This window comes from Phodopus roborovskii, unplaced genomic scaffold, assembly GCF_943737965.1.
Source record: "Phodopus roborovskii unplaced genomic scaffold, PHOROB, whole genome shotgun sequence".
Lineage (NCBI taxonomy): Eukaryota > Metazoa > Chordata > Mammalia > Rodentia > Cricetidae > Phodopus > Phodopus roborovskii.
In genome coordinates this window covers 39,431,901-39,451,046 of record NW_026126418.1, presented here as the reverse complement: position 1 = coordinate 39,451,046, position 19,146 = coordinate 39,431,901, and the positions used below count along the sequence as shown (strand labels likewise).

Below are 19,146 nucleotides of genomic sequence, written 5' to 3'. Positions count from 1 at the left end.
TGCCTCACCTGAGAGCTTGTTAGAAATGCAAAACTTCAGGGCCATGTGGGGCCCACTGAGTCAATATCTGCATTTTAACAAGATCCCAGGTGGTCTTCTATGCACAGTGTTGAGGAGTAGTACACACACACACACACACACACATACACACACACACCAGATACATTCATCAGTACGAACAACCTTGTCGTTTAACAGTAAGCTATTCCAACTCAAAAGATGTCATTTCATATCACTATTCCTTACTATTTTAATCTAAGAAGTGTACTCCTTTGGAGAATAAAGCAGAAATTATTTATTTATTTATTTATTTATTGTGGGTTTTTTTGAGAGAAGGTCTCTCTATATAGTCCTGGCTATCTTGGAACTCAATATGTAGACCAGCTGGCCAAGAACTCACCAAGATCCTCCTGACTCTACCTCAAAGTTCTGGGATTAAAGGTGTGTGGCACTATGCATGGACTGAAAATCATTTTTAAACAAAAACTTTGTTGTGGAACAAACTTTTTATAGACTGTGTAGATGTGTCACTCAAATTGGTTTAATAAAAAGCTGAATGGCCAATAGTTAGGCAGGATTTCCAGGCACAGAGGACTCTTGGACTGGTTGTATAAACAGCCAAAAAAGTAAAAAAAAAAAAAAAAAAAAAAAAAAAAAAAGAAGAAGAAGTGTAGGGGCTGGAGATATGATTCAGCAGTTAAGAGTACTTGCTGCTCTTGTAGAGGACCTGGCTTCAGTACCCAGCTTCTCAGTAGTGGCAAACACCTGCCTATAACTCCAGTTCCAGGAGACCGGACTTTGAGAGCCCTATAGGGTCCTGTAAAATATGTGGTGCACAGGCATACACTCAGGCACACAGCACAATACACACATAAATGTGTTTTGTTTTGTTTTTAAAGAAAAACTGTAAATCCTAATAGGCTTCAAAATCTGAAGCCTCATATGAGAAAGAGAGCCAGAAAATAGATTAGTAATGGGAGGAAATGATGCCTTTGATTTAGGAATTAGAGCATCCAGGATCCATGAATGTTACAGAGTCGATAAATCAGTGTGGAGTACAAAGACATTTAAAAAATATTTTGGCACATAACTAGCAATCAGACAAATTTCCAACTCTTGACATCAGATAAGAAAGAAATCACCATAACAAAGTTGAATGTGATCTGATAGAGCTAGTGGATAGTTAATAACATACCCCAGATGCCCTGGCTTACCTTTGATGTGCCTTTAGTAGAAAAATATAAACCAGATCTTCTCAGGAAAAAGTAAACTTTTTTCCAAGACTTCTTTCCCTGTTCTTTTGCATGTAAGAAGCCATGGATTTCAGGATAGGTGCTTGAGCTTAAAAACATCTGGAAGACATATTGGATGCATTCATAATATTATGGAAACAATGATGCCAATAGTCTTTTACTATTGTCAGACATGAATACACAAAACCAAAGCATATCAATGGAGTTTTTACTGTACAAAAGTTACAATGGATGCTTGATAGAACTCTACCAAAAACCTAGCACACATTCCAAATCAAGGCTCTTCAGAAATTACATACTCAAAGTAATCAATAAATGGATAAAAACCAAATCATAAGTTATTTGAATATCTACTTGAAAGTGGGCATTATATAGATAATTATGTCCTGATATTTTTCATCTTTCTTATAGGTTCCCAAGCATGTCATTTCCCTTTAAAGAATATTATGTGATGCAGTACACTGTAGGACCACTATCCTGACATCAACCATTCCACAGACAGTGGAGTTAAATTCACCTCCTTAGTGAGGATAAAGCATGCAATCTCTCTTTGTCTCCTGTGATTTTAGTTTTAGGTGTGAATGGCAGGGTTGTGTCCTAAAGAGAATTTTAGCAGTATCTCCCATCCCACATTCTCTTCAACAGATGGATCTTGGCATTGAGCCATGAAGAGGTAGTATATGTTTCTCATGCCCAAATCTTCATTAATCTGTCACCCTTAGAATTTGTTTGGAGTAACACTGCTGGTTCTAGGTGTAGTCTTAGCTTGATGGTTTCTATGAATTGATTCATAAAATCCAGCTGTCAGGTTAAAAAAATGATAATAAAGTGATTACCTGAGGCCACCATGGGCAAGAAGCCTAATGAAAGTGGGAAAGCCCTGGAGGATGAGAGATAGAGTAAAAAAAAGCCAGTTCTGAAGAAGATGCTCAGCCTCCAGCCACTGAGCCAAACAGCACCAGAACTCAGCCAGCCAGCAAACTGTTACTCAGCTCTTACCCCCCAAAATCACTGAAAAAAAATGTAAGCAGGTACTTTATACCATTCAGATTAGATTTGGACAACTTTGTTACAAAGCAAGTATTAGTTGAGACAATAGGGATGTATTACTGGGGAAAAGAAAAAGGACAGCCATAAGTGCCTATGCTTCGACCTTAATAAGAGAGTGAAAATGCATTAGTGATTCCTAAAACAGAAATCCCTATGAGTACACAGACGCAAAAATAGAAAAATTCAAAGTAGCAGAAATCATTAACTAAAACAGGATAATATATCCTAAAGGCTTGTAATACATTCAGGGAAATGCTGATAGGAGATATTTACATTTTTAAGTAAATCACTAAAAAAAAAAAAAAAAAAAATGAGCCATGCAATGAGCCATTAATTAATTGATATGCAAAACAGGCAAGAAGGTTTTTTAGTTTGAGTGCTTTCCAAGTTATTAAACCAAACCAATTAAATTTTTAAAGAAGAGTCATAGGGGTCACACTAGAAAGAGAAGAAACCTTTTAAAAAGTAGAAACATTGCCTCAGTGGAGAGGAGAGGTCAGGGCGTGCACTGGACTATCTGATTCTAAAGCCTGTGATTTTCCTTTTTATTATAATTTAACATTAAAGCAAGAGAATCATGGGAGAAGACAATTTAGGAAATGGAGTAGAAGAAAAACTCCTTCCCACCACCATGTTGCACAAATCAGTGAAGAATCCACAGGCAAAGCTTTGAGGTTCTACTCTCCTTCTCCAAGGGTGCCTCTGTGAGGCCTGGCAGCATGGACAATGCTTATAGAAAAAGAAATTCTCTTGAAACTAACAATATTTATCAAATGTTCTGAAGGGTAAAAATAAAGCACACCCTATTTAAAACTCCACAAGAAAGTCTGTGCTAAACAAAAGACAGGCTATAAATACTGGACCAAAGAACATTGAATTTGTTAACACCCAGGTTTAGCTTAAAAAGCACTAATAAACCTATGAAAAACAACTGAGGATGCCAGATCTCTTAATCTATTGAAAATAAAATTACCCAAATAGTTGACTGGCTATAAAGGCAATGTCTTAGTAGCGTGATAGAAATGTGCCACTAGTCATGAGTTTAACCTTATTGAAATATTAAGGATGTATTAGGATTGCATATATGAGTTTCCCTCACACTACTGCAAGTGCTGGCTTATGGAATGAATGCATTGAATAGCCGTTCTATTCATTCAGCTGCTATGTATTTTCTCTCAAATAGTATTGAGGCTATTTATTACAAAAGCTATACTAAGTATCTACTGGTGAAATACCTGCAGTTTACTGGCAAGTGGATCTTTTTCAAAAGATGTGCATTTTTTAGTACAAATAACATGAACATTTTCTTTCATAAAAAATCACTTTGAAAATTCTTTACAATCAGGAGGAAATATTAATTTATTATTAGTAAATTTTTTATTCAGGTTGGTTTTCCTTTTTTTCTTCAGGAGAAAAAAATGAATTATGGAGGCCACAACATTTCATAATCTGGAAAAAGTTCAAGAAGTTAAGTAAACAAAGTTTCCATTTTGGTGTTCTTACATATTTAATGAAAACATTTTACCTGCAGGATTTGTGTAGGGGATCTGTCACCATTGGTCTCAGCTGCAAAAGACACCATGTTCTCTGGAAAGAAATACTGACCAAAGACACAAGTTAAATCAGTCCCAAACCTCTGCCAAGAAAGATTCCACCTGACCATTATAGTTACTTAAAGTAAAATGTCTTTAAACCAGCATGTCTACCTTTCTTACAAAATCATTTGAAAAAATGCCATTCCTGAACCTAAACTAAATGGCCTCTTAGTGAACACAGTTGGTGGTGGATCCCCAGATCAGCAGATACCCCAGTCATACTCATGGAAAAATCCTAGTGCTTGAGTTTATAGTGAGTTTGCTCTAATCTCTCCTTTCAGTCCCACAGCCAGCATACCAGGTACTGGAAGAGCCCTGACCCATTTCACAAAGTCAAGACTCATAGAAGTAAGGGGCAAAGGCTGTGTCAAAAAGTCATAGGCCAGAACACAAAATAGCCAGGACTGAGCTGGGTAGCTAAAAGGCCACTCATTTCTACCTACTGTTTCTCCAAACTTGTTTAATCATAAAATTCACCCTGGGAAGTTGTTTAAAATAGAAATTCCCAGGCTTCAATCTTGACTTTTCTGATTCAGTAGGTTTGGACAGGTCTTGAAGTCTGTGTTTTTAATAAGTCCTGGGGCTCCCCAAGGTAAATTTCATGATAAGAAAAGTTTGGAAACATATATTCTACTTTATTTCCTCGAAGAGAAGGTTTGTCAACAGCCATCTACTAACACTGTGGTGGGAGATGCCTGCATTGTTGGGGCTGACCTGTGTGTTAGAGATGTTTAACGCCTAACTGTCTAAGCTCCCCCAACATTGCTCTCCCACTTATCTGTGGGGAAAAAACAAAACAAAAATCAAAAACACAGATTGTCACATCACCCCTAAATCAAGAATACTACTCAGATCCTCAAAAATGAATGTCAACCTTTGTTTAAATAAAAATAAAATAAGATGAAAAATGTACACTAAGCCATATTCCTTTAAATATAACCTTTAAAGAATGCCTTAATAAAGACTCCCAACGAGAAAATACTTTTCCTTCGAATCTAATTCTATTTCATCATTATTAGAACTCTCATTTTCTTTGTCAAAGATCAACCCATTATGTTTCTATTAATAAGTTACAATAAAAGAGAACATAAGAGGTCTTCCAGGGTTTGAAAATATTCTATTATGGTGTGTATCATATATTTTTCATAAAGTATCGTTTCAATCCAATTATCCAAAACTTAGTATAAAAATACACCACAGCTGCAGAGACAAAAACAATTTAAAATAATGAGCCCAGAGGCGATTCCGACTTCTCCGAATCCGCAGACTTCATTAGGATGACATGTGTTTACTTTCTTTTAAAGAGAACTGTAATGAACATAGTGTTTACTAGGTAATGTAATGTTATTTGCTTCATTTCTACTTAGTTCAGAAGTTACTACACTGAAAATAAAGTAATTTAAAGAAAGCTACATATCAGTCTTAACTGTATGGCAAAGCTACAATGGTCATAATAATTACCAATTTACTTTAGAGAACTCCTTCCTTTCCTTAATTCTATGAAATGCACTAAACTGTAATGTTCTGTAAGATACTTGGGGATGTGTAACAATTCATTTTCTAAAGCACATACTGAATTTCTTTGACTTTGTTTCTTAAAAGGCAGGAGAGAGAAACAATAGTAAGAATCTCCAAATTGGCTTTCTCAATAGTTCTAAATTAAATAACCAAATTTACTCTGGTTTGTTCAGATTTACCAAAAATATTACAGTGTCTTGTCTGTGAATGTAAACTAGCATGCATCACATTAGCTCACCATTTTAAAAGTAAGAAATCAGAGCACAAATCCAAAGCAACTAGCTCTATCTTATTTACAAAAAAAAAAAAAAAAAAAAAAAAAAAAAAAAATGCTTCTCTGCACATAAAAGTTAACTGACTCACTTAATTCCATAACTGTAAATGGAGAGTCCACTCACCATTGGGTTCTTAAAAAATTCATATTTGGCATAATTTTTCCTAAGATAGAGCTTATTTTCTTCTTCCATCCCCCAGTGAGACAGCACTTCAATCACCAGCTCATGGTCTTCTATTGTTCTTTCTGTGAGAATGTTTCAATGAATATGTTGACACACACATAAATAGTTCAACAGACAAACGTGAAAATACACACAAATACATCAGCATACAAACATATAGAGTAAATTATGCAGCATTCACAATGCATTATTAAACAGCAAGTTTCATCTCAATTCTTAAATACCTACACTGGCAAGATTTCTTTTCAATTCTGAATTATTATATCGACTTTTATGCCAACACAGTCATCTAAAAGGAAAGTTACATAAAATATCACAAATGCTATTTTTGCTAATTCTCAGTCTCTTTTTATTGCTATGTAAATTACAGTATAAGTTTGATAACAAATCTGTATTAGGACGTGAGAGCTATTCTTTATTTAACTCATCATGGTGCCAAAATTAAAATATTTGCTCCAGGTTTGAACAATTCACCTCATTAAGAGATGAAGAATTTTGACAGGTTCACTATGCATTTTAAGACACATAATCTGGGTAGCTGAAAAAATTAAAACAAATGCTTTAAAAGGGGAAATTTCCACTCAAGTGGATACAGTTTTTATGAAGCTCAATTCCTCATGGCTCTTTAGACTTTCGAAACTAATTCAAGGAAAATAGACTCTGTATTAACAAAGAAGATAATTAAGTAAGGTAGGAAGGTACTTTGTAGAAAAGACATTAAATGAACCAAGCAGTGGTAACTTTAAAAAAGTCAAACATAACCAGCATAGAAGCTATTTTAATGCAAACTGCGATGGTGTTTGTGATTGTATTATTCATAATAGCCCCAAACTGGAGACTACCCTTGACATGAAAATTATTTTTGTAAGAGCACACAAAGCATATACTCTATAATAACCCCAAACAGAAATCTTGTAAGTGAAAGGAGATGTATATTGCATGAGTCCTCTCACACCAGGTTCAGAGGGAGGAAAATTCATCTGTGTGGCTAGGAATAATAAAGATAGATGGTGAGTGGGGAATGTGTGAAGCAACTGGGTGAGGTCACAATTCTGCTTATTCCTGTAGATGTTACTCAGGAACATGTGGTGTCTGAAAGTCACCAAGCTGCCCCCAATGGGATGGACTCGCCTTTCTCAGTACATCTCATTCTTCAACAAAAAGTCAGGAAATTTTAATTATGAAATTGCCGTAGAGTAGAGAAAGCCTAGAATAGCTTAAATAGGGTATGAACGCCTCTGTTCTTTTCATGTTTTTAGGGCCTTTTTGAAAAGAATCAGCAGCATCTCAGAAGTTCAACACTCAGACATGATCTGTGCCACACGGCAGGGAACTCTTGTAAGTAATGACAGGTAAACCTAAGTGTGTTATTCTGAAAGGAATTCATCTGGCTGAATGTGGATGAGTTGCAGCGACTGCTCATGGGCAAGCAGAATTCTGGCCTTAGAAGGATCAGATACCATTGTTTCTGTCTCAGCACCCAGTTCCCTTCACTGCTTCCCTTTCCAAAAGCTCAGTTTTCAGCTTTACTCTTTCATCTCTAAATGAAGTCACTCTTTTCGACACATCCATCGAGTTCCCTGAAGTGAAATCTCTGCCTAAAATTTCTCTCCCTGGCGCTGAGATTCTCCACCTCCTCAAGTACACTTTGTTGGACACCAAGTGCTACACCCTATGTTTTAAAACAGTAAACACAGTGCCACTCCTAATTTCACATCTGGCTCTAAGTAACAAAGAAATGAAAGCTAAGATACTAGAAGATATTTGTGCCTAAAGGCAGAAACAATACCATGTCCATGGGGTGGGGGTGGGGGATGAATAGACACAAAAGATAGAAAATCAACCTTAAAAGAAACAAAGGGTATGATGTAAGCTAAACATGAAAAATCTCAAAGACTGCAAAGACTGAATTAGGTGAAATCGGATAGGCACAAAAGACAAACACTATATGACCCCATGAAGGTATCAAGAACACCTCAGTGCAAATAACAAAAAAATTGAATGGTAGTTTCCAGGGCTGGCAGTGAGCAGAAATAAAGTATTGCTACTTAACTAGTAAAAGAGTTTCAGTGTGGGAAGAGAGAGTATTCTGTAGACAAGTGTCGATTCTACAGGGCTTATGTGGCATATAAGCCCACTGAACTGCACAGATACACTGGATTAGATGGTAAATTTTATTTATGCTATTCTACCATAATTTAATAGTATGCCTCACTACCTTTACACCTATCTTCCTCCCAAATCTAGAAGTTCTACTTAAAATCGTATTTTTGTGACTGTTAATATCATTTTGGCGCCATATTCTCTCAAAGAAATGGAAAATAAAAGTCCCTTCTGCATGTCTTCCTACTTCTCACTCTGTATCCTTTACTCTTGGTATTCCCAATTGTCAGTTGTGCTCTCTCTACATCCCACTCAGGAACAACAAACTACCCAAGCCCATTCCTAATGTCACCACTCCAATGGACCCCCATATTTTCTCACAGAACCTCTTTACTACTCCCTAAAGCTTGAGCTCCTCTTTGTACTCTCCCTCCAGCATAGGTGCTGATGTCATAGCACACAACCTAAACCATCCGTGCCCATGGGAATCCTGCCCAGAATACATATCAATTTCTATGTCTCATGAAATAAAATTAGAAGGCCTGGCAATGGCACCTTATCCATCCATCTATTCAAATAGACACCGAGGCCTGTATGGGTCAGATGCTCCTCACAGATCTGTGAGCTTTGAAATGAACAGAGCCAGGAAAAGTGATTCTGCTTGTGAAGCCCCTCATAGCAAAACACAGATAATAAATAAAATGTGAGTCCTTTAAAGATGGCAATAAATTCGACAGGAAAACATGGAGCAGGGAAGACAGCATGTGCTGAGATCAAGGGAAGAGGGTTCTTTCCCAGTGGCTTTACAGAGAAGTGCCTGTGTAGAGGGTGATCTTCCCGCAGAGATGCCAAGGAAAAGGCCACAGCCAAGCACACACTGCAAAGTAAGAAGGCAGCGCCCAGGGTGAGGACAAGGCTGGGATGTTTGATGAAGAGCATGGCAATTAGCATAAGCAATGTTGAATGAGTGACAGGGCAGCACCAGGAGAAAAGATTCCAGAGGCAGTTGAAGCCCCACCCTCCATAGTAAAGACTTACAGAAGCAGTACAATAAACAGAAGAATGAAATTAAGTAACAGGTTTGAACTGTTTTAACTTTATCCCACTTGCTCTTGAGTGTAGAACTGATTTTTAAGCTATAAGGACTGAAAACACAAAGCTTGATTAGGAAGTTGATTAGAGTTAATCAGGGCAGGTTAGAGTAGACGATACAGATTAGATTTATGTAATTTGATTTATGTAACTATGGGTTTTATAAAAGGTGGGCAGAATCCGGGTGCACATTGAAGGTCTAAGCAGTGGTATGGGAGGAATACTAGAAATGTGTGAAAAAGGACAAGTCGTGGAAGACACTGAGGTTCTTGTTCTAGGCTTAAAAGGATTGTATTAGTAAGGAGAAACTAGGGAGACTGAGACCAAGCTAGTGAGGTCCACACATCAATGAACTACATTACAGAGCTGCATTTCAGCAGTCTCTGGATACTGCTGAATTCTGTTTATTATCCCCACAAATCTAGCTCATGCTTCTAAGCTAAAATGAGTACCCATGCTGCACATGGAGTGATGGGGAATGTGTGTGTGTGTGTGTGTGTGTGTGTGTGTGTGTGTGTGTGTGTATATATATATATATATATATATATATATATATATATAGTTCTCTTATTGGTTGATGAGTGAGACACTGATTGGCCCGTAGTCAGGAAGTATAGGTGGGGCTATCAGATAAGGAAAATACTGGGGAGAGGAGGCAGAGAGAAGCCATGAGGAGACACCATGTAGCCAAGGAAGGAGTAATATGTCCAGACCCTCCTCCAGCAAGATAAGACCACGTGAAAAGACTTAGATTAATAGAACTGGGTTAATAATCAAGAGAGACTTAGCTAACAAGAAGCATGAGACATTAGCCAAATAGTTTCTAATTAATAATGTAAGTCTCTGCAGGACCAGGAAGGACAGAAACTTCATCTACAATGGAGTGTGTACCTATACTCTCTGCAACTGCCAAGAGGAGAAATTCAGTGTGATAATAATGACACTTGTTTGCTGGCTTCAGCAACTTGTGTATCTTTGTACAATTGCCTGTCTATAACAATAAGGAAGGAATTTATGCTCTACTCTGAATGTATACCAACACAGAGACAAAAAAAGCAACGGACAGGCATTTTCTTGATGGTAAACTGCAAGGTAAGTTTAATAGTCTTTGTCAGATATAATTGCTTGGGAAGAATCATATCCAGCATGATCCCCTGCTGCCTCAGATCAGGATCTATGCTTTCGTGGAAAGGGCGTTACAGGCAAGCAGATAGTGAAGGAGAGAGAGAGTCAAGTCAGACCCTGGACTATGTAGAAACCAATGACTCTATCTGTGCTCCCACCCACCCCACCCCCCGCCAGGAACGGAAGAGCCGAGAGTGTCAGGCTCCCAGCAAGCTGAAATTTTCTGAGTGGAGACCATAGACTCACTAAGTTTTTTTTTTTAATCGTCAAGAAGCCATGTATCAAACAGAAGCAAGAGCTGAGGGCAATGCCAAATCACAGCCTCCCAGGATGGTGAAAGAGTAGGGGAGTGTTAAATTCACAGAAAGGAGATGGGAGAGCTAAAAAATAAAGACACCGTAAGCTTGAAAGCCCGTATGCTTCTCAGAAAGGAAGTGTGAGACAAGCAGGAGCTTCCAGAACATGAAGAAAATAGTGGCACAAGAATAAGACAAACACCTTGGTGGAGAATAATGTGTCCCACCAGGATGCTGGAAAGGTAAAAGGCGTCTCAACTGTTGATTATAAACATTTCAAACCAAAGGCAACTCACCAGCAGAACTTGGATTATTGACCCCAATAGAACAATCTGGACTGAAAACAAATACTGTTTTTTTGGTGACAGGAGAAGCAGAGTCCAAAATTCATTCTAATAACAGGAAGAGTTTGCAGCACTGTATGTCTCAATCTGTGGACATGTCACTGTTACATTTCATTTTTTGTCATATCAGGGCCTAGCTCCTAGAACCCGTACATGTTATCCTACATGGGAAGGCCTTTACAGATGTCTAATGACAAACATATGGAGTTGAGAAATAAAGAGGCTCTCAGTCTGCCTATAAGCATCGATGAAAATACAGACAGAAGAGGGTTTGATATAGACAACATAGGGAACTGAAATGCAAACGGAGATTGAGTGATAAAACTACAAGCCAAGGAACATCAGCAGCACCCAGCACCTAGAAGGGTAAACAGTCAGGTTCCCTAGAGCCATACAAAGGAGTGTGACACTCCAGAGTTGTGGAGACACAGTGCTCCAGCTGAAAGCTCATGAAGTTTGTAGTAATCTGTTAGGGTATCCTTATGACAATATTATAATAACCTAGTGAGCAAGTTCTGTTTCTGGTTGAAGATAGCCAGCTTACTCAGGTTGACTGAGTCCTTGTGCCTTTCTCCTGAAGGGCACTGCTTCATCCCACATGGAAGTTCCCCCGACAGCTGCTGGCACTGCCACCTCAGCACGTCCTAATTCTATAACTAGGAAAAGTAAAAGTCACTCCCCCATTTCCTATCATTTAATTATCTGTTCTTTTTATTTTGGAGTCCAGTAAGTATTTGCTAATCTACTGAAGATAAACAATTATGTTCTAAAAGTAAGGTGAATAAGAGTTGGATTTCAAATTATCCAATCTTAACCTTCCATAAAAGTAATTTAAATCATTTGAGTTGGGATTTGGGATGCATTCAAAATTAAATTTAAAAAAATGGTTTGGAAAAAAATCAAGCTGTATTTGAATAGCCACAGTGAATAAGAAACTTAAGAAAAAAAAATACCATGGCATGTGAGGTCACCAAGTAGAATGTAGTCCGGTGTTTTGTTGCCATCATATACACAGATACAGACACAAAGACACAGACATAAACACACACAAACACATATGCAGACACACATACACACACACACACATGCAGAGGCACACACGAACACAAATACACACATAAACACAGACAGACAGACAGACAGACAGACAGACAGACACACACACACACACACACACACACACACACACACCTCTCAAAGCCAGAATATAAATCTAGAAAGTAAAGATAAGCAATGAAATACTTCTGGAAATTTCACAGATATATAGTACTGAATGTTTGAATAATGCAAACAATAAAGTTAGAAAAATATCCTCACAATATTAAGAAGAAACCTGCTTTCAGAAAGCTATCAAAACTTACTGTGCTTAAGAAAGCAAAATACATCTGCTCTACTCATTTAAAGCAATGTTCTGGGTCTACCCTTTGGATAATTCTGGTAATATTAGACAAAGCCAGGGAAAGCCCACATGGCTGAATGCACCTATGTTTTCTACCTCATTACTAAGTCTGACAACGAAGATAAAGTTTTCTTACTGTGGAATTTGGCTTTAAAAATTATATCATATTTGATATTCTTTATGCACCCACAAATCATCATCTCAAGTTGGATGCATCATCTTCCAGCTGATTTTATCCTTTGAAGACCCACAGCTGCAAAGATTGAAGGCCCACAGCTACAGAGATCTAAATAACCCTGGCAGGGACCACCGACAACCAACGAGCCACATCTTACTATGTTTTATGCTCTTTTAGTGGGATAGCTCACTAAATATAGGCATAATGTTCAACAGGAAGATACAGGATGCTGAGGCAGACTCCTCTGAGAGGAAGACAGCTAATGTGTAGAGGGAGTGAAAAGCTGCCGAACACCACTGTGAAAGCCCAGGCACTACCATAAACCATGTTACCAAGACCTGCCAGTGGGAAGAGAGAAACAGAGCAGCTCTCATCAGTTTTGAGCTTGGCACCTAATAAATTTTTCTCATGACTGTCCTCCTTTAACTACACTTTAAAAACAAGCAAATTTTAGCCAACTAGGTAACCCTTCTAAGTACCCTATTTTCTTAATAGGAAAAAAAAAAAAACAATTCTCCAAAACATGGCCCTTTGATACTATGTTCAAAGGGAGAATGAACTCCAGCCTTTGAACTGCCACTCAAGAAAGAGTCATAGGTACAATTCATATAAATCCATCTCTAAAATTATACCATTTAACTTCATAAAATCAACATAAATACTCTGTTAAAATGCTACTAAAACTTTACAGTTGCAAACTTGGTTTGAATTATGAAAATATCCCCACTGGTTCGCCGGTTGAACACTTGATCTTCCAGCTAGTGAGGTTATTCTGGAAGAGTTTGGAAGTGTTAGCAAGTGGGACACAGCTGGAGGAAACAGGTCCCTGGAAACAAGTCCTTGGGGTCATCTTGCCTCTGCTCCCTTTGTTAGCCACATGCTCTGTGACCATGATGGTATGTTCACTACAGCACAGAAACTTGGGAGAAAGGGACCATGAACAGACTCCTCCAGAACTGTGAACCAAAATAAAGACTTCCTGCTTAAAGTAGTTCAGCTGGGCACTTGGTCAAAGTCACGAAAAAGCAATCATCAACAAGAACACGTTTTTTAAAAAATCATGTATTTCCCAAAGGCCATACCTTTAAATGACTAACACATAACTGGTTAAGCCTATTTCAAACATACTTCCTGGAGTTATTTTTCAGACATCAGAAAGTGAATTGCAATCATCAAACATCACGCATACCTAAGCGAAGAATAATAGGAAGCCTCTATAAATTACTTCAAAACAGACAGTAAGAAAGTGAAAGCAGGAGAAAACCTTCAAGGAGTTTTAAATGGTGCTTACAACAGCAAGAGAAAATGAGAACTGCATATTGTTTTAAATTTAATTTTTCTCTCTAAGATATTTTCAGGGCCTTGCTGTTTGATGAAAAAAAAAAGATGTTATCAAATAGTTCTGTTTTCTGTTTAATTTTCAAGAACTTTTTCTTTAAGGGAAAGCGAAGAAAAAAGTTTCCTCAGAAAGTGTTGATTTAAGTTCAAAGTCTTTTAAGACACTTCAATCCGCCAAGAATGGGAGTGCTCACCTGTGACCCTCTGCCTGGATTTGTTCCCTGAATCCACTAAAAGCACTGCATTGGGCTCAAATAGAAGGCAAACCCCTGCTCTTCTCATCACTTGATAAGAGGAGAAACAAAGTGGCTTTTACTTCCAATGCACCCAGGAAACACTTCTTCCAATACCATTGTTACAGGAAGCTCCAGGCAACAAATAAATGTCCCTTGTATTTCCCAGAGCCAGGTTGAAACCACCTATATTTTGTCAACCTTATTTCCAGACCAAAATGAACAGTCTCTCACCAAGCAAAACGAAACCTGAGCATTAGAAGCAAAGAATACGTCAGAGCTCAATTTCCAAAGGGTCCCTTAGTCTGAGAATGTTATTTAACATCACCAAGAGGGCCCAGACAACCCCCAACCAGATTAATTCCTAAAGGAAAGTCACATGGAAGTGACGGCACTTTACAATGAAGGCTTACAGGACTTTACATTTTTCAGCAAATCAAAATAATCTATGCATTAACTCAGATCCACAATGGCAACTTATACTCACAGAAAGACTTCTTTTCCTACGAAGGCTTGCATCTATGCTCTCTCCTGCCCACTGGGAAAGCATACAGAGCTGGGATGCATCCATAAACTGCTCCTCACCAGGTGCATCCTTGAGAGGTGGACTAAATATCCACCTGAACATGTGAATTCTATAGTGTGCTTTCCAAGCCTCTTCTCTGGAGTTCACAAGATATAAATACCTTACAATTCAATACAGCTGAATTCAAAACACACGTTATTTGTCTTGAGCCTGGGATACAAAGATGTATGCATAGCCAGAGTCCCTTATCTCACAGAGGTACAATCTAATTTTAACAAGGTCATTAGTAAGATGGTTTCAAGAAATGTTACAGCAGCTAAGAAGATGGGTATTTGGCCAGGTGTCTGTGCTACTCCAGGGGTCTATGATACTCCAGGGGTCTGTACTACTGCATGTGTGTGTGCTACTCCAGGTGTCTGTGCTACTCCAGGTGTCTGTGATACTCCAGGTGCCAGTGATACCCCAGCGGTATATGATACTCCACAGGTCTGTGATACTCCAGTGATCCATACTACTCCAGGGGTCTTTGATACTCCAGGTGTCTGTGACACTTCAAGGGTCTGTGGCAGTCCAGGGCTCCGTGATACTCCAGGGCTCTGTGATATTCCAGGGGTCTGTGCTAAGTCTTTAGGGAAGATGGCACACACTATTGGTCACCACAATCCATCTCTGGCTCTGCTGACCAGGGATAATCAGAAAGCATTCCTCCCTTGCTTTTCCCCCAAGTCTACATGAGAGCATTTATGTAACCATTTCTCATAAAATTTAAGAAATATTATGTTTGTGCATGTTTTCTTCAACTATCATTATAATCTTATATTTGTCAAAATCAGTCATTTTAAGATTTATTTTTTTATTATGTGTGTGACACACACACACATAAGGAGGAGGGAAGGGTGGGAGGGTGACAGGGAGAGTGAGTGTTCCCATGGAGACCAGAAGAGGGATGTATCCCGCTGGGCATATGGAAAATGCAGTTGTGACAACCTGCCTGCTCTCAGACACAGAGGACAACTGCACCACACAAGACTGAGTGTACCGTGGCAACTCCCTCCCTTGACTTGCTTTCCCTCCTAGATCGTGTCACTAGGACAGGTGCCATCATCCTGGTCCACTGCTAAAGAAAGTGCCAACATTCACCTTGGTGAATGCAAGAAAACACTAAGGGAAGTAAAATAACAGCCTAGGTACCTGAGAATCCCAGCAACACAACAAGGAAACAAAGTGTCAACTAGTCAGGGTGCCCATGATTCCATATGTAGAGGAGTGAGGGGTGAGACACAGCACATGGGGGTTAGGCAGGCACTCTGGGTCCCACAAATGACTGTGAGCAAAACTACAAGTCTCAGGCCCCCACCCAGATGGGGAGTGGACCAACGGGGAGGCTACCATAATACCTGAGGGGGAAAACAGTGGGGTGCCAGGCAGCCCTGGGAACATGTCAAAGAACCAGGAGGCGGTTTACTTACAGACACTGCCTACTCTTTGCTGATAAAATATCGTCTGGTTTGAGGACCACTAAGGTGTCTGAGAGCAAAGGAGGTCAGGACATGCGATTCTCCGCACAGAACATGTCCTCATGGCTCTACTGAGGTTTCTGATGTTGACAAGGGTAGTCACAACTCCGAAAACTGCTCAGTTATAAACAGCACAGACAGTGTAACTGAACATTGGCTCCAGACAACAGGAGAAATGCTGAACCTCTTTTGTTTGGCACAAAAAGGGGGGAAAAAAAAACAGCTGCAGCTTCGGAGCAAGCTCCCCACACCGCATAACTCCTCCTGCCTCTAAGAGATGGTGTAAACATGGCTGCACATGTTAAAACAGTATCATTAAAAGCCTCCGGCCATTCATTCTGCTTATTAAAGCCACTCCACAGCAGAATTCACAATGGAAATCTCAGCTGCTGTAGCAATGATACTAAAACACAATTAATCCCTCTTCCTGAAGAGTGTGTAGGTATGTGCTCGAGGTATAGTGTTAATTGCCACTGTCTTGTACCACGGCTTCAATTAGGAATCCAAATGGGAGCAAGACAAACACGGATCCCATTAAGTTCCAGAGGAGTTGAAACTGAAGCCACACCCAGCATGCACATGCACGCACGCACACACACACACACACACACACACACACACACACACACACACCAGATCCACAGATTGTCACAGCAGAGGGCTCCATCTGGGGAACTATAGTGACACCCAGTGGCTGTCAAGGAAACTACAGAGCCGAGTGTATGGGCATGTGTTGCCACAGAGATGTTTTAACCTTAGTGTCTGTAAAACTGCATTATCAGAACCCTGTCGTACTATATTCTGCCACTGGGCAATTCAAAGGCCTAAAACCGAGCGAGGACATTTACCTCTCTCAATGATTCAGCCAATTAAAATTCCCACCAGTATATATTTTGGGAAGGGGCCATTGAGGCCACGAGTCCTCAGGTGGGCAAAGAACTCCCAGCCACAGGCAGTCTCTCTCTCTCTCTCTCTCTCTCTCTCTCTCTCTCTCTCTCTCTCTCTCTCTCTCTCTCTCTCTTTGTGGTGTGGCTCTTCTGTTGCCAGCATAAGTTTCAGTCCCTCCTGAGCACAGCCCTTTTCCCTGCATGCAGTGGGTGTCTCTGTACCTGCTACCTGCCAAGAGGAGTAACAGCAAGACCACCCAGTCTCATCCCAGCCAATCAGCAACTGCAGAAACAGAGCCTCCTCCTGCCCCAGAACAGTGCACAGACAACGGTAAATGACAGAGAAAGGGGTGGAGGATGAAGTGGTGGGCCACCCCAAGTCCGGATAAAAGCACAAACCCCTTTAGACTCAGTGGTCTGCAGCACTGTCTTTTCATTCTTTTAGCTGACGAAAAAAGATCCGACCTGTGAGCTGGCACCAGAAGGAAGCACAAATATTGCGCTCAAAGATGCCTTGCCAGGCACAGAACTATCTATGAATAGCTGCTGGAGAGTTTGGAAGAGGCAACCATTGCAGCAGAGATTTCCTGATTTATAAGAGAGAGGAAAAACCTAAAGATCCCACAAACGCATTCAGGCGAACTAATATAAAGCAGTTACGCAAACCAATACAAATAACAACTGTGCTAAAATAGCAGGCTTAACTTAGGTGTGGAAGCAGACACCTGTAATCCCAGGCCTTGGAGGCACTGAGGTAGAATGATGGCAAACTCAAGGCTAGCCTAGGTTAATTAGTGAAAACGGTGGGGTGGAGGAAGAAAATATCCGAACTCCTAATTGCTAATAGAAGTCATCTCAATGTTGTAAAATTATTTATGTTTAAATCAGGATCTTTTTATTTCTCAAGTACGTACATGGGGCCAATTATTCTTGTGTTTGGAAATATTTTTCTGGATGGAGAGTGCATGTTCTTGATACAGTACTTCCCTAGAGGGAACTAGGCCTAGTTTCTGCAATAGAACCACGGAATATCTTTTATATCACGACAGATAGTACCTGCTTCCTTTTACAACCTATTGGAGGAACAAACACAAACATGTTGCTCCAGCTGTTGTGAGATGCATGGAATAGCAATAATGGTCTCCAAAGCAAACATAGCCAAGATACCCCTGCCTGTATTTGATGCCAAGGAAGAGCATAGACCACAGCCCTTTAAGTGGCAGCCTCCTCACCTATGGCTCAGGCATTTAATACCCAGGTAAAAATGGTGTTTGTGACTACTTTGCTTGGACATGTAACCTGGATAAAAGGCCAAAAGAAAATCAACACAGTGGAGGTCCAAGATGAAATGTCTTTTCCATAACCTCCTGTCTATGACTGGTGAATCTGGAAAACGATGTTCCAGGCTTTTGACTTCATTTCAGCAACATCTAGGAAACACATGAAGCCACAAAGAACACATTTATAACAATGTCTTAAAAATTTAAACTCAGTGTGGAACTCACAACTATTTCAAAGGCTTCATTTAAAAGTTTTGCATTTAAAAGTGTATTTCATTCCCTCGTACAAACACTTGGTAGCTTGTTGTGAGCATTTGTTTACAGAATAGATTTTCATTTCTAAATTTTGAAGCTGTTAATCGGGAATAAATTGTGGTGACTATAACACAAAATGTTTCCAAAGTTCCAAATATGGGAATAAAATAAGATAAAAGTATAAAATGTGACACTTATATTTGTATTAATTAATAACTGAATAGGTAATGAAACTCTCTGGAATATGACAACAATCTACTGAAAGTTAACATCAGGCTTCGTGGGAGTTATCAGGAGTAGAAGTTAAACTCAACATAAGTGTCAATGGCCAATGCATAGGCTTCCCTATCTGTGGAGGCAGGAGATGCCACAGGCCAGTCTAGCCCACCTTCAGAATTTAGATATCCTGAGAAGATTCTACCTGTTCCATGCTCAGTTGTCATAAGCAGTGAACCATGATGCAAGAAAGCAGCTGATTATCCACAAGGTGGCTTCAGGCATACTCTTCCCCTTTCTTTGAATTTTAGATATCCCACAAATATCTTCACTGAGAGGAAGTCAACCAATTCTTTCTTTCTTTCTTCTTCTTTTTTTTTTTTTTTTTTTTTTTTTTTTTTTTTTTTGGTATTATTTTTTTTTTAATTTCATTTTACATTCCAACCACAGTTCTCCCTCCCACACCTCCTTCTGCCCCATCTG

The 19,146-nt window shown here is 39.3% G+C and overlaps 1 protein-coding gene across 2 annotated transcripts in view; it reads right to left on the bottom strand.

The window, feature by feature from the left end:
- Grb14 (growth factor receptor bound protein 14) overlaps positions 1 to 19,146 on the bottom strand; it is a 107,439-nt gene that overhangs the window by 16,014 nt on the left and 72,279 nt on the right. For both annotated transcript variants that reach the window (XM_051184567.1, XM_051184568.1), the window contains 3 exons: positions 5,815 to 5,936; positions 3,829 to 3,903; positions 1,215 to 1,352 (listed from right to left, as the gene is read on the bottom strand). In XM_051184567.1, the coding sequence (XP_051040524.1) occupies positions 1,215 to 1,352; positions 3,829 to 3,903; positions 5,815 to 5,936 (335 nt within the window). The remainder of the gene's footprint in view (positions 1 to 1,214; positions 1,353 to 3,828; positions 3,904 to 5,814; positions 5,937 to 19,146) is intronic.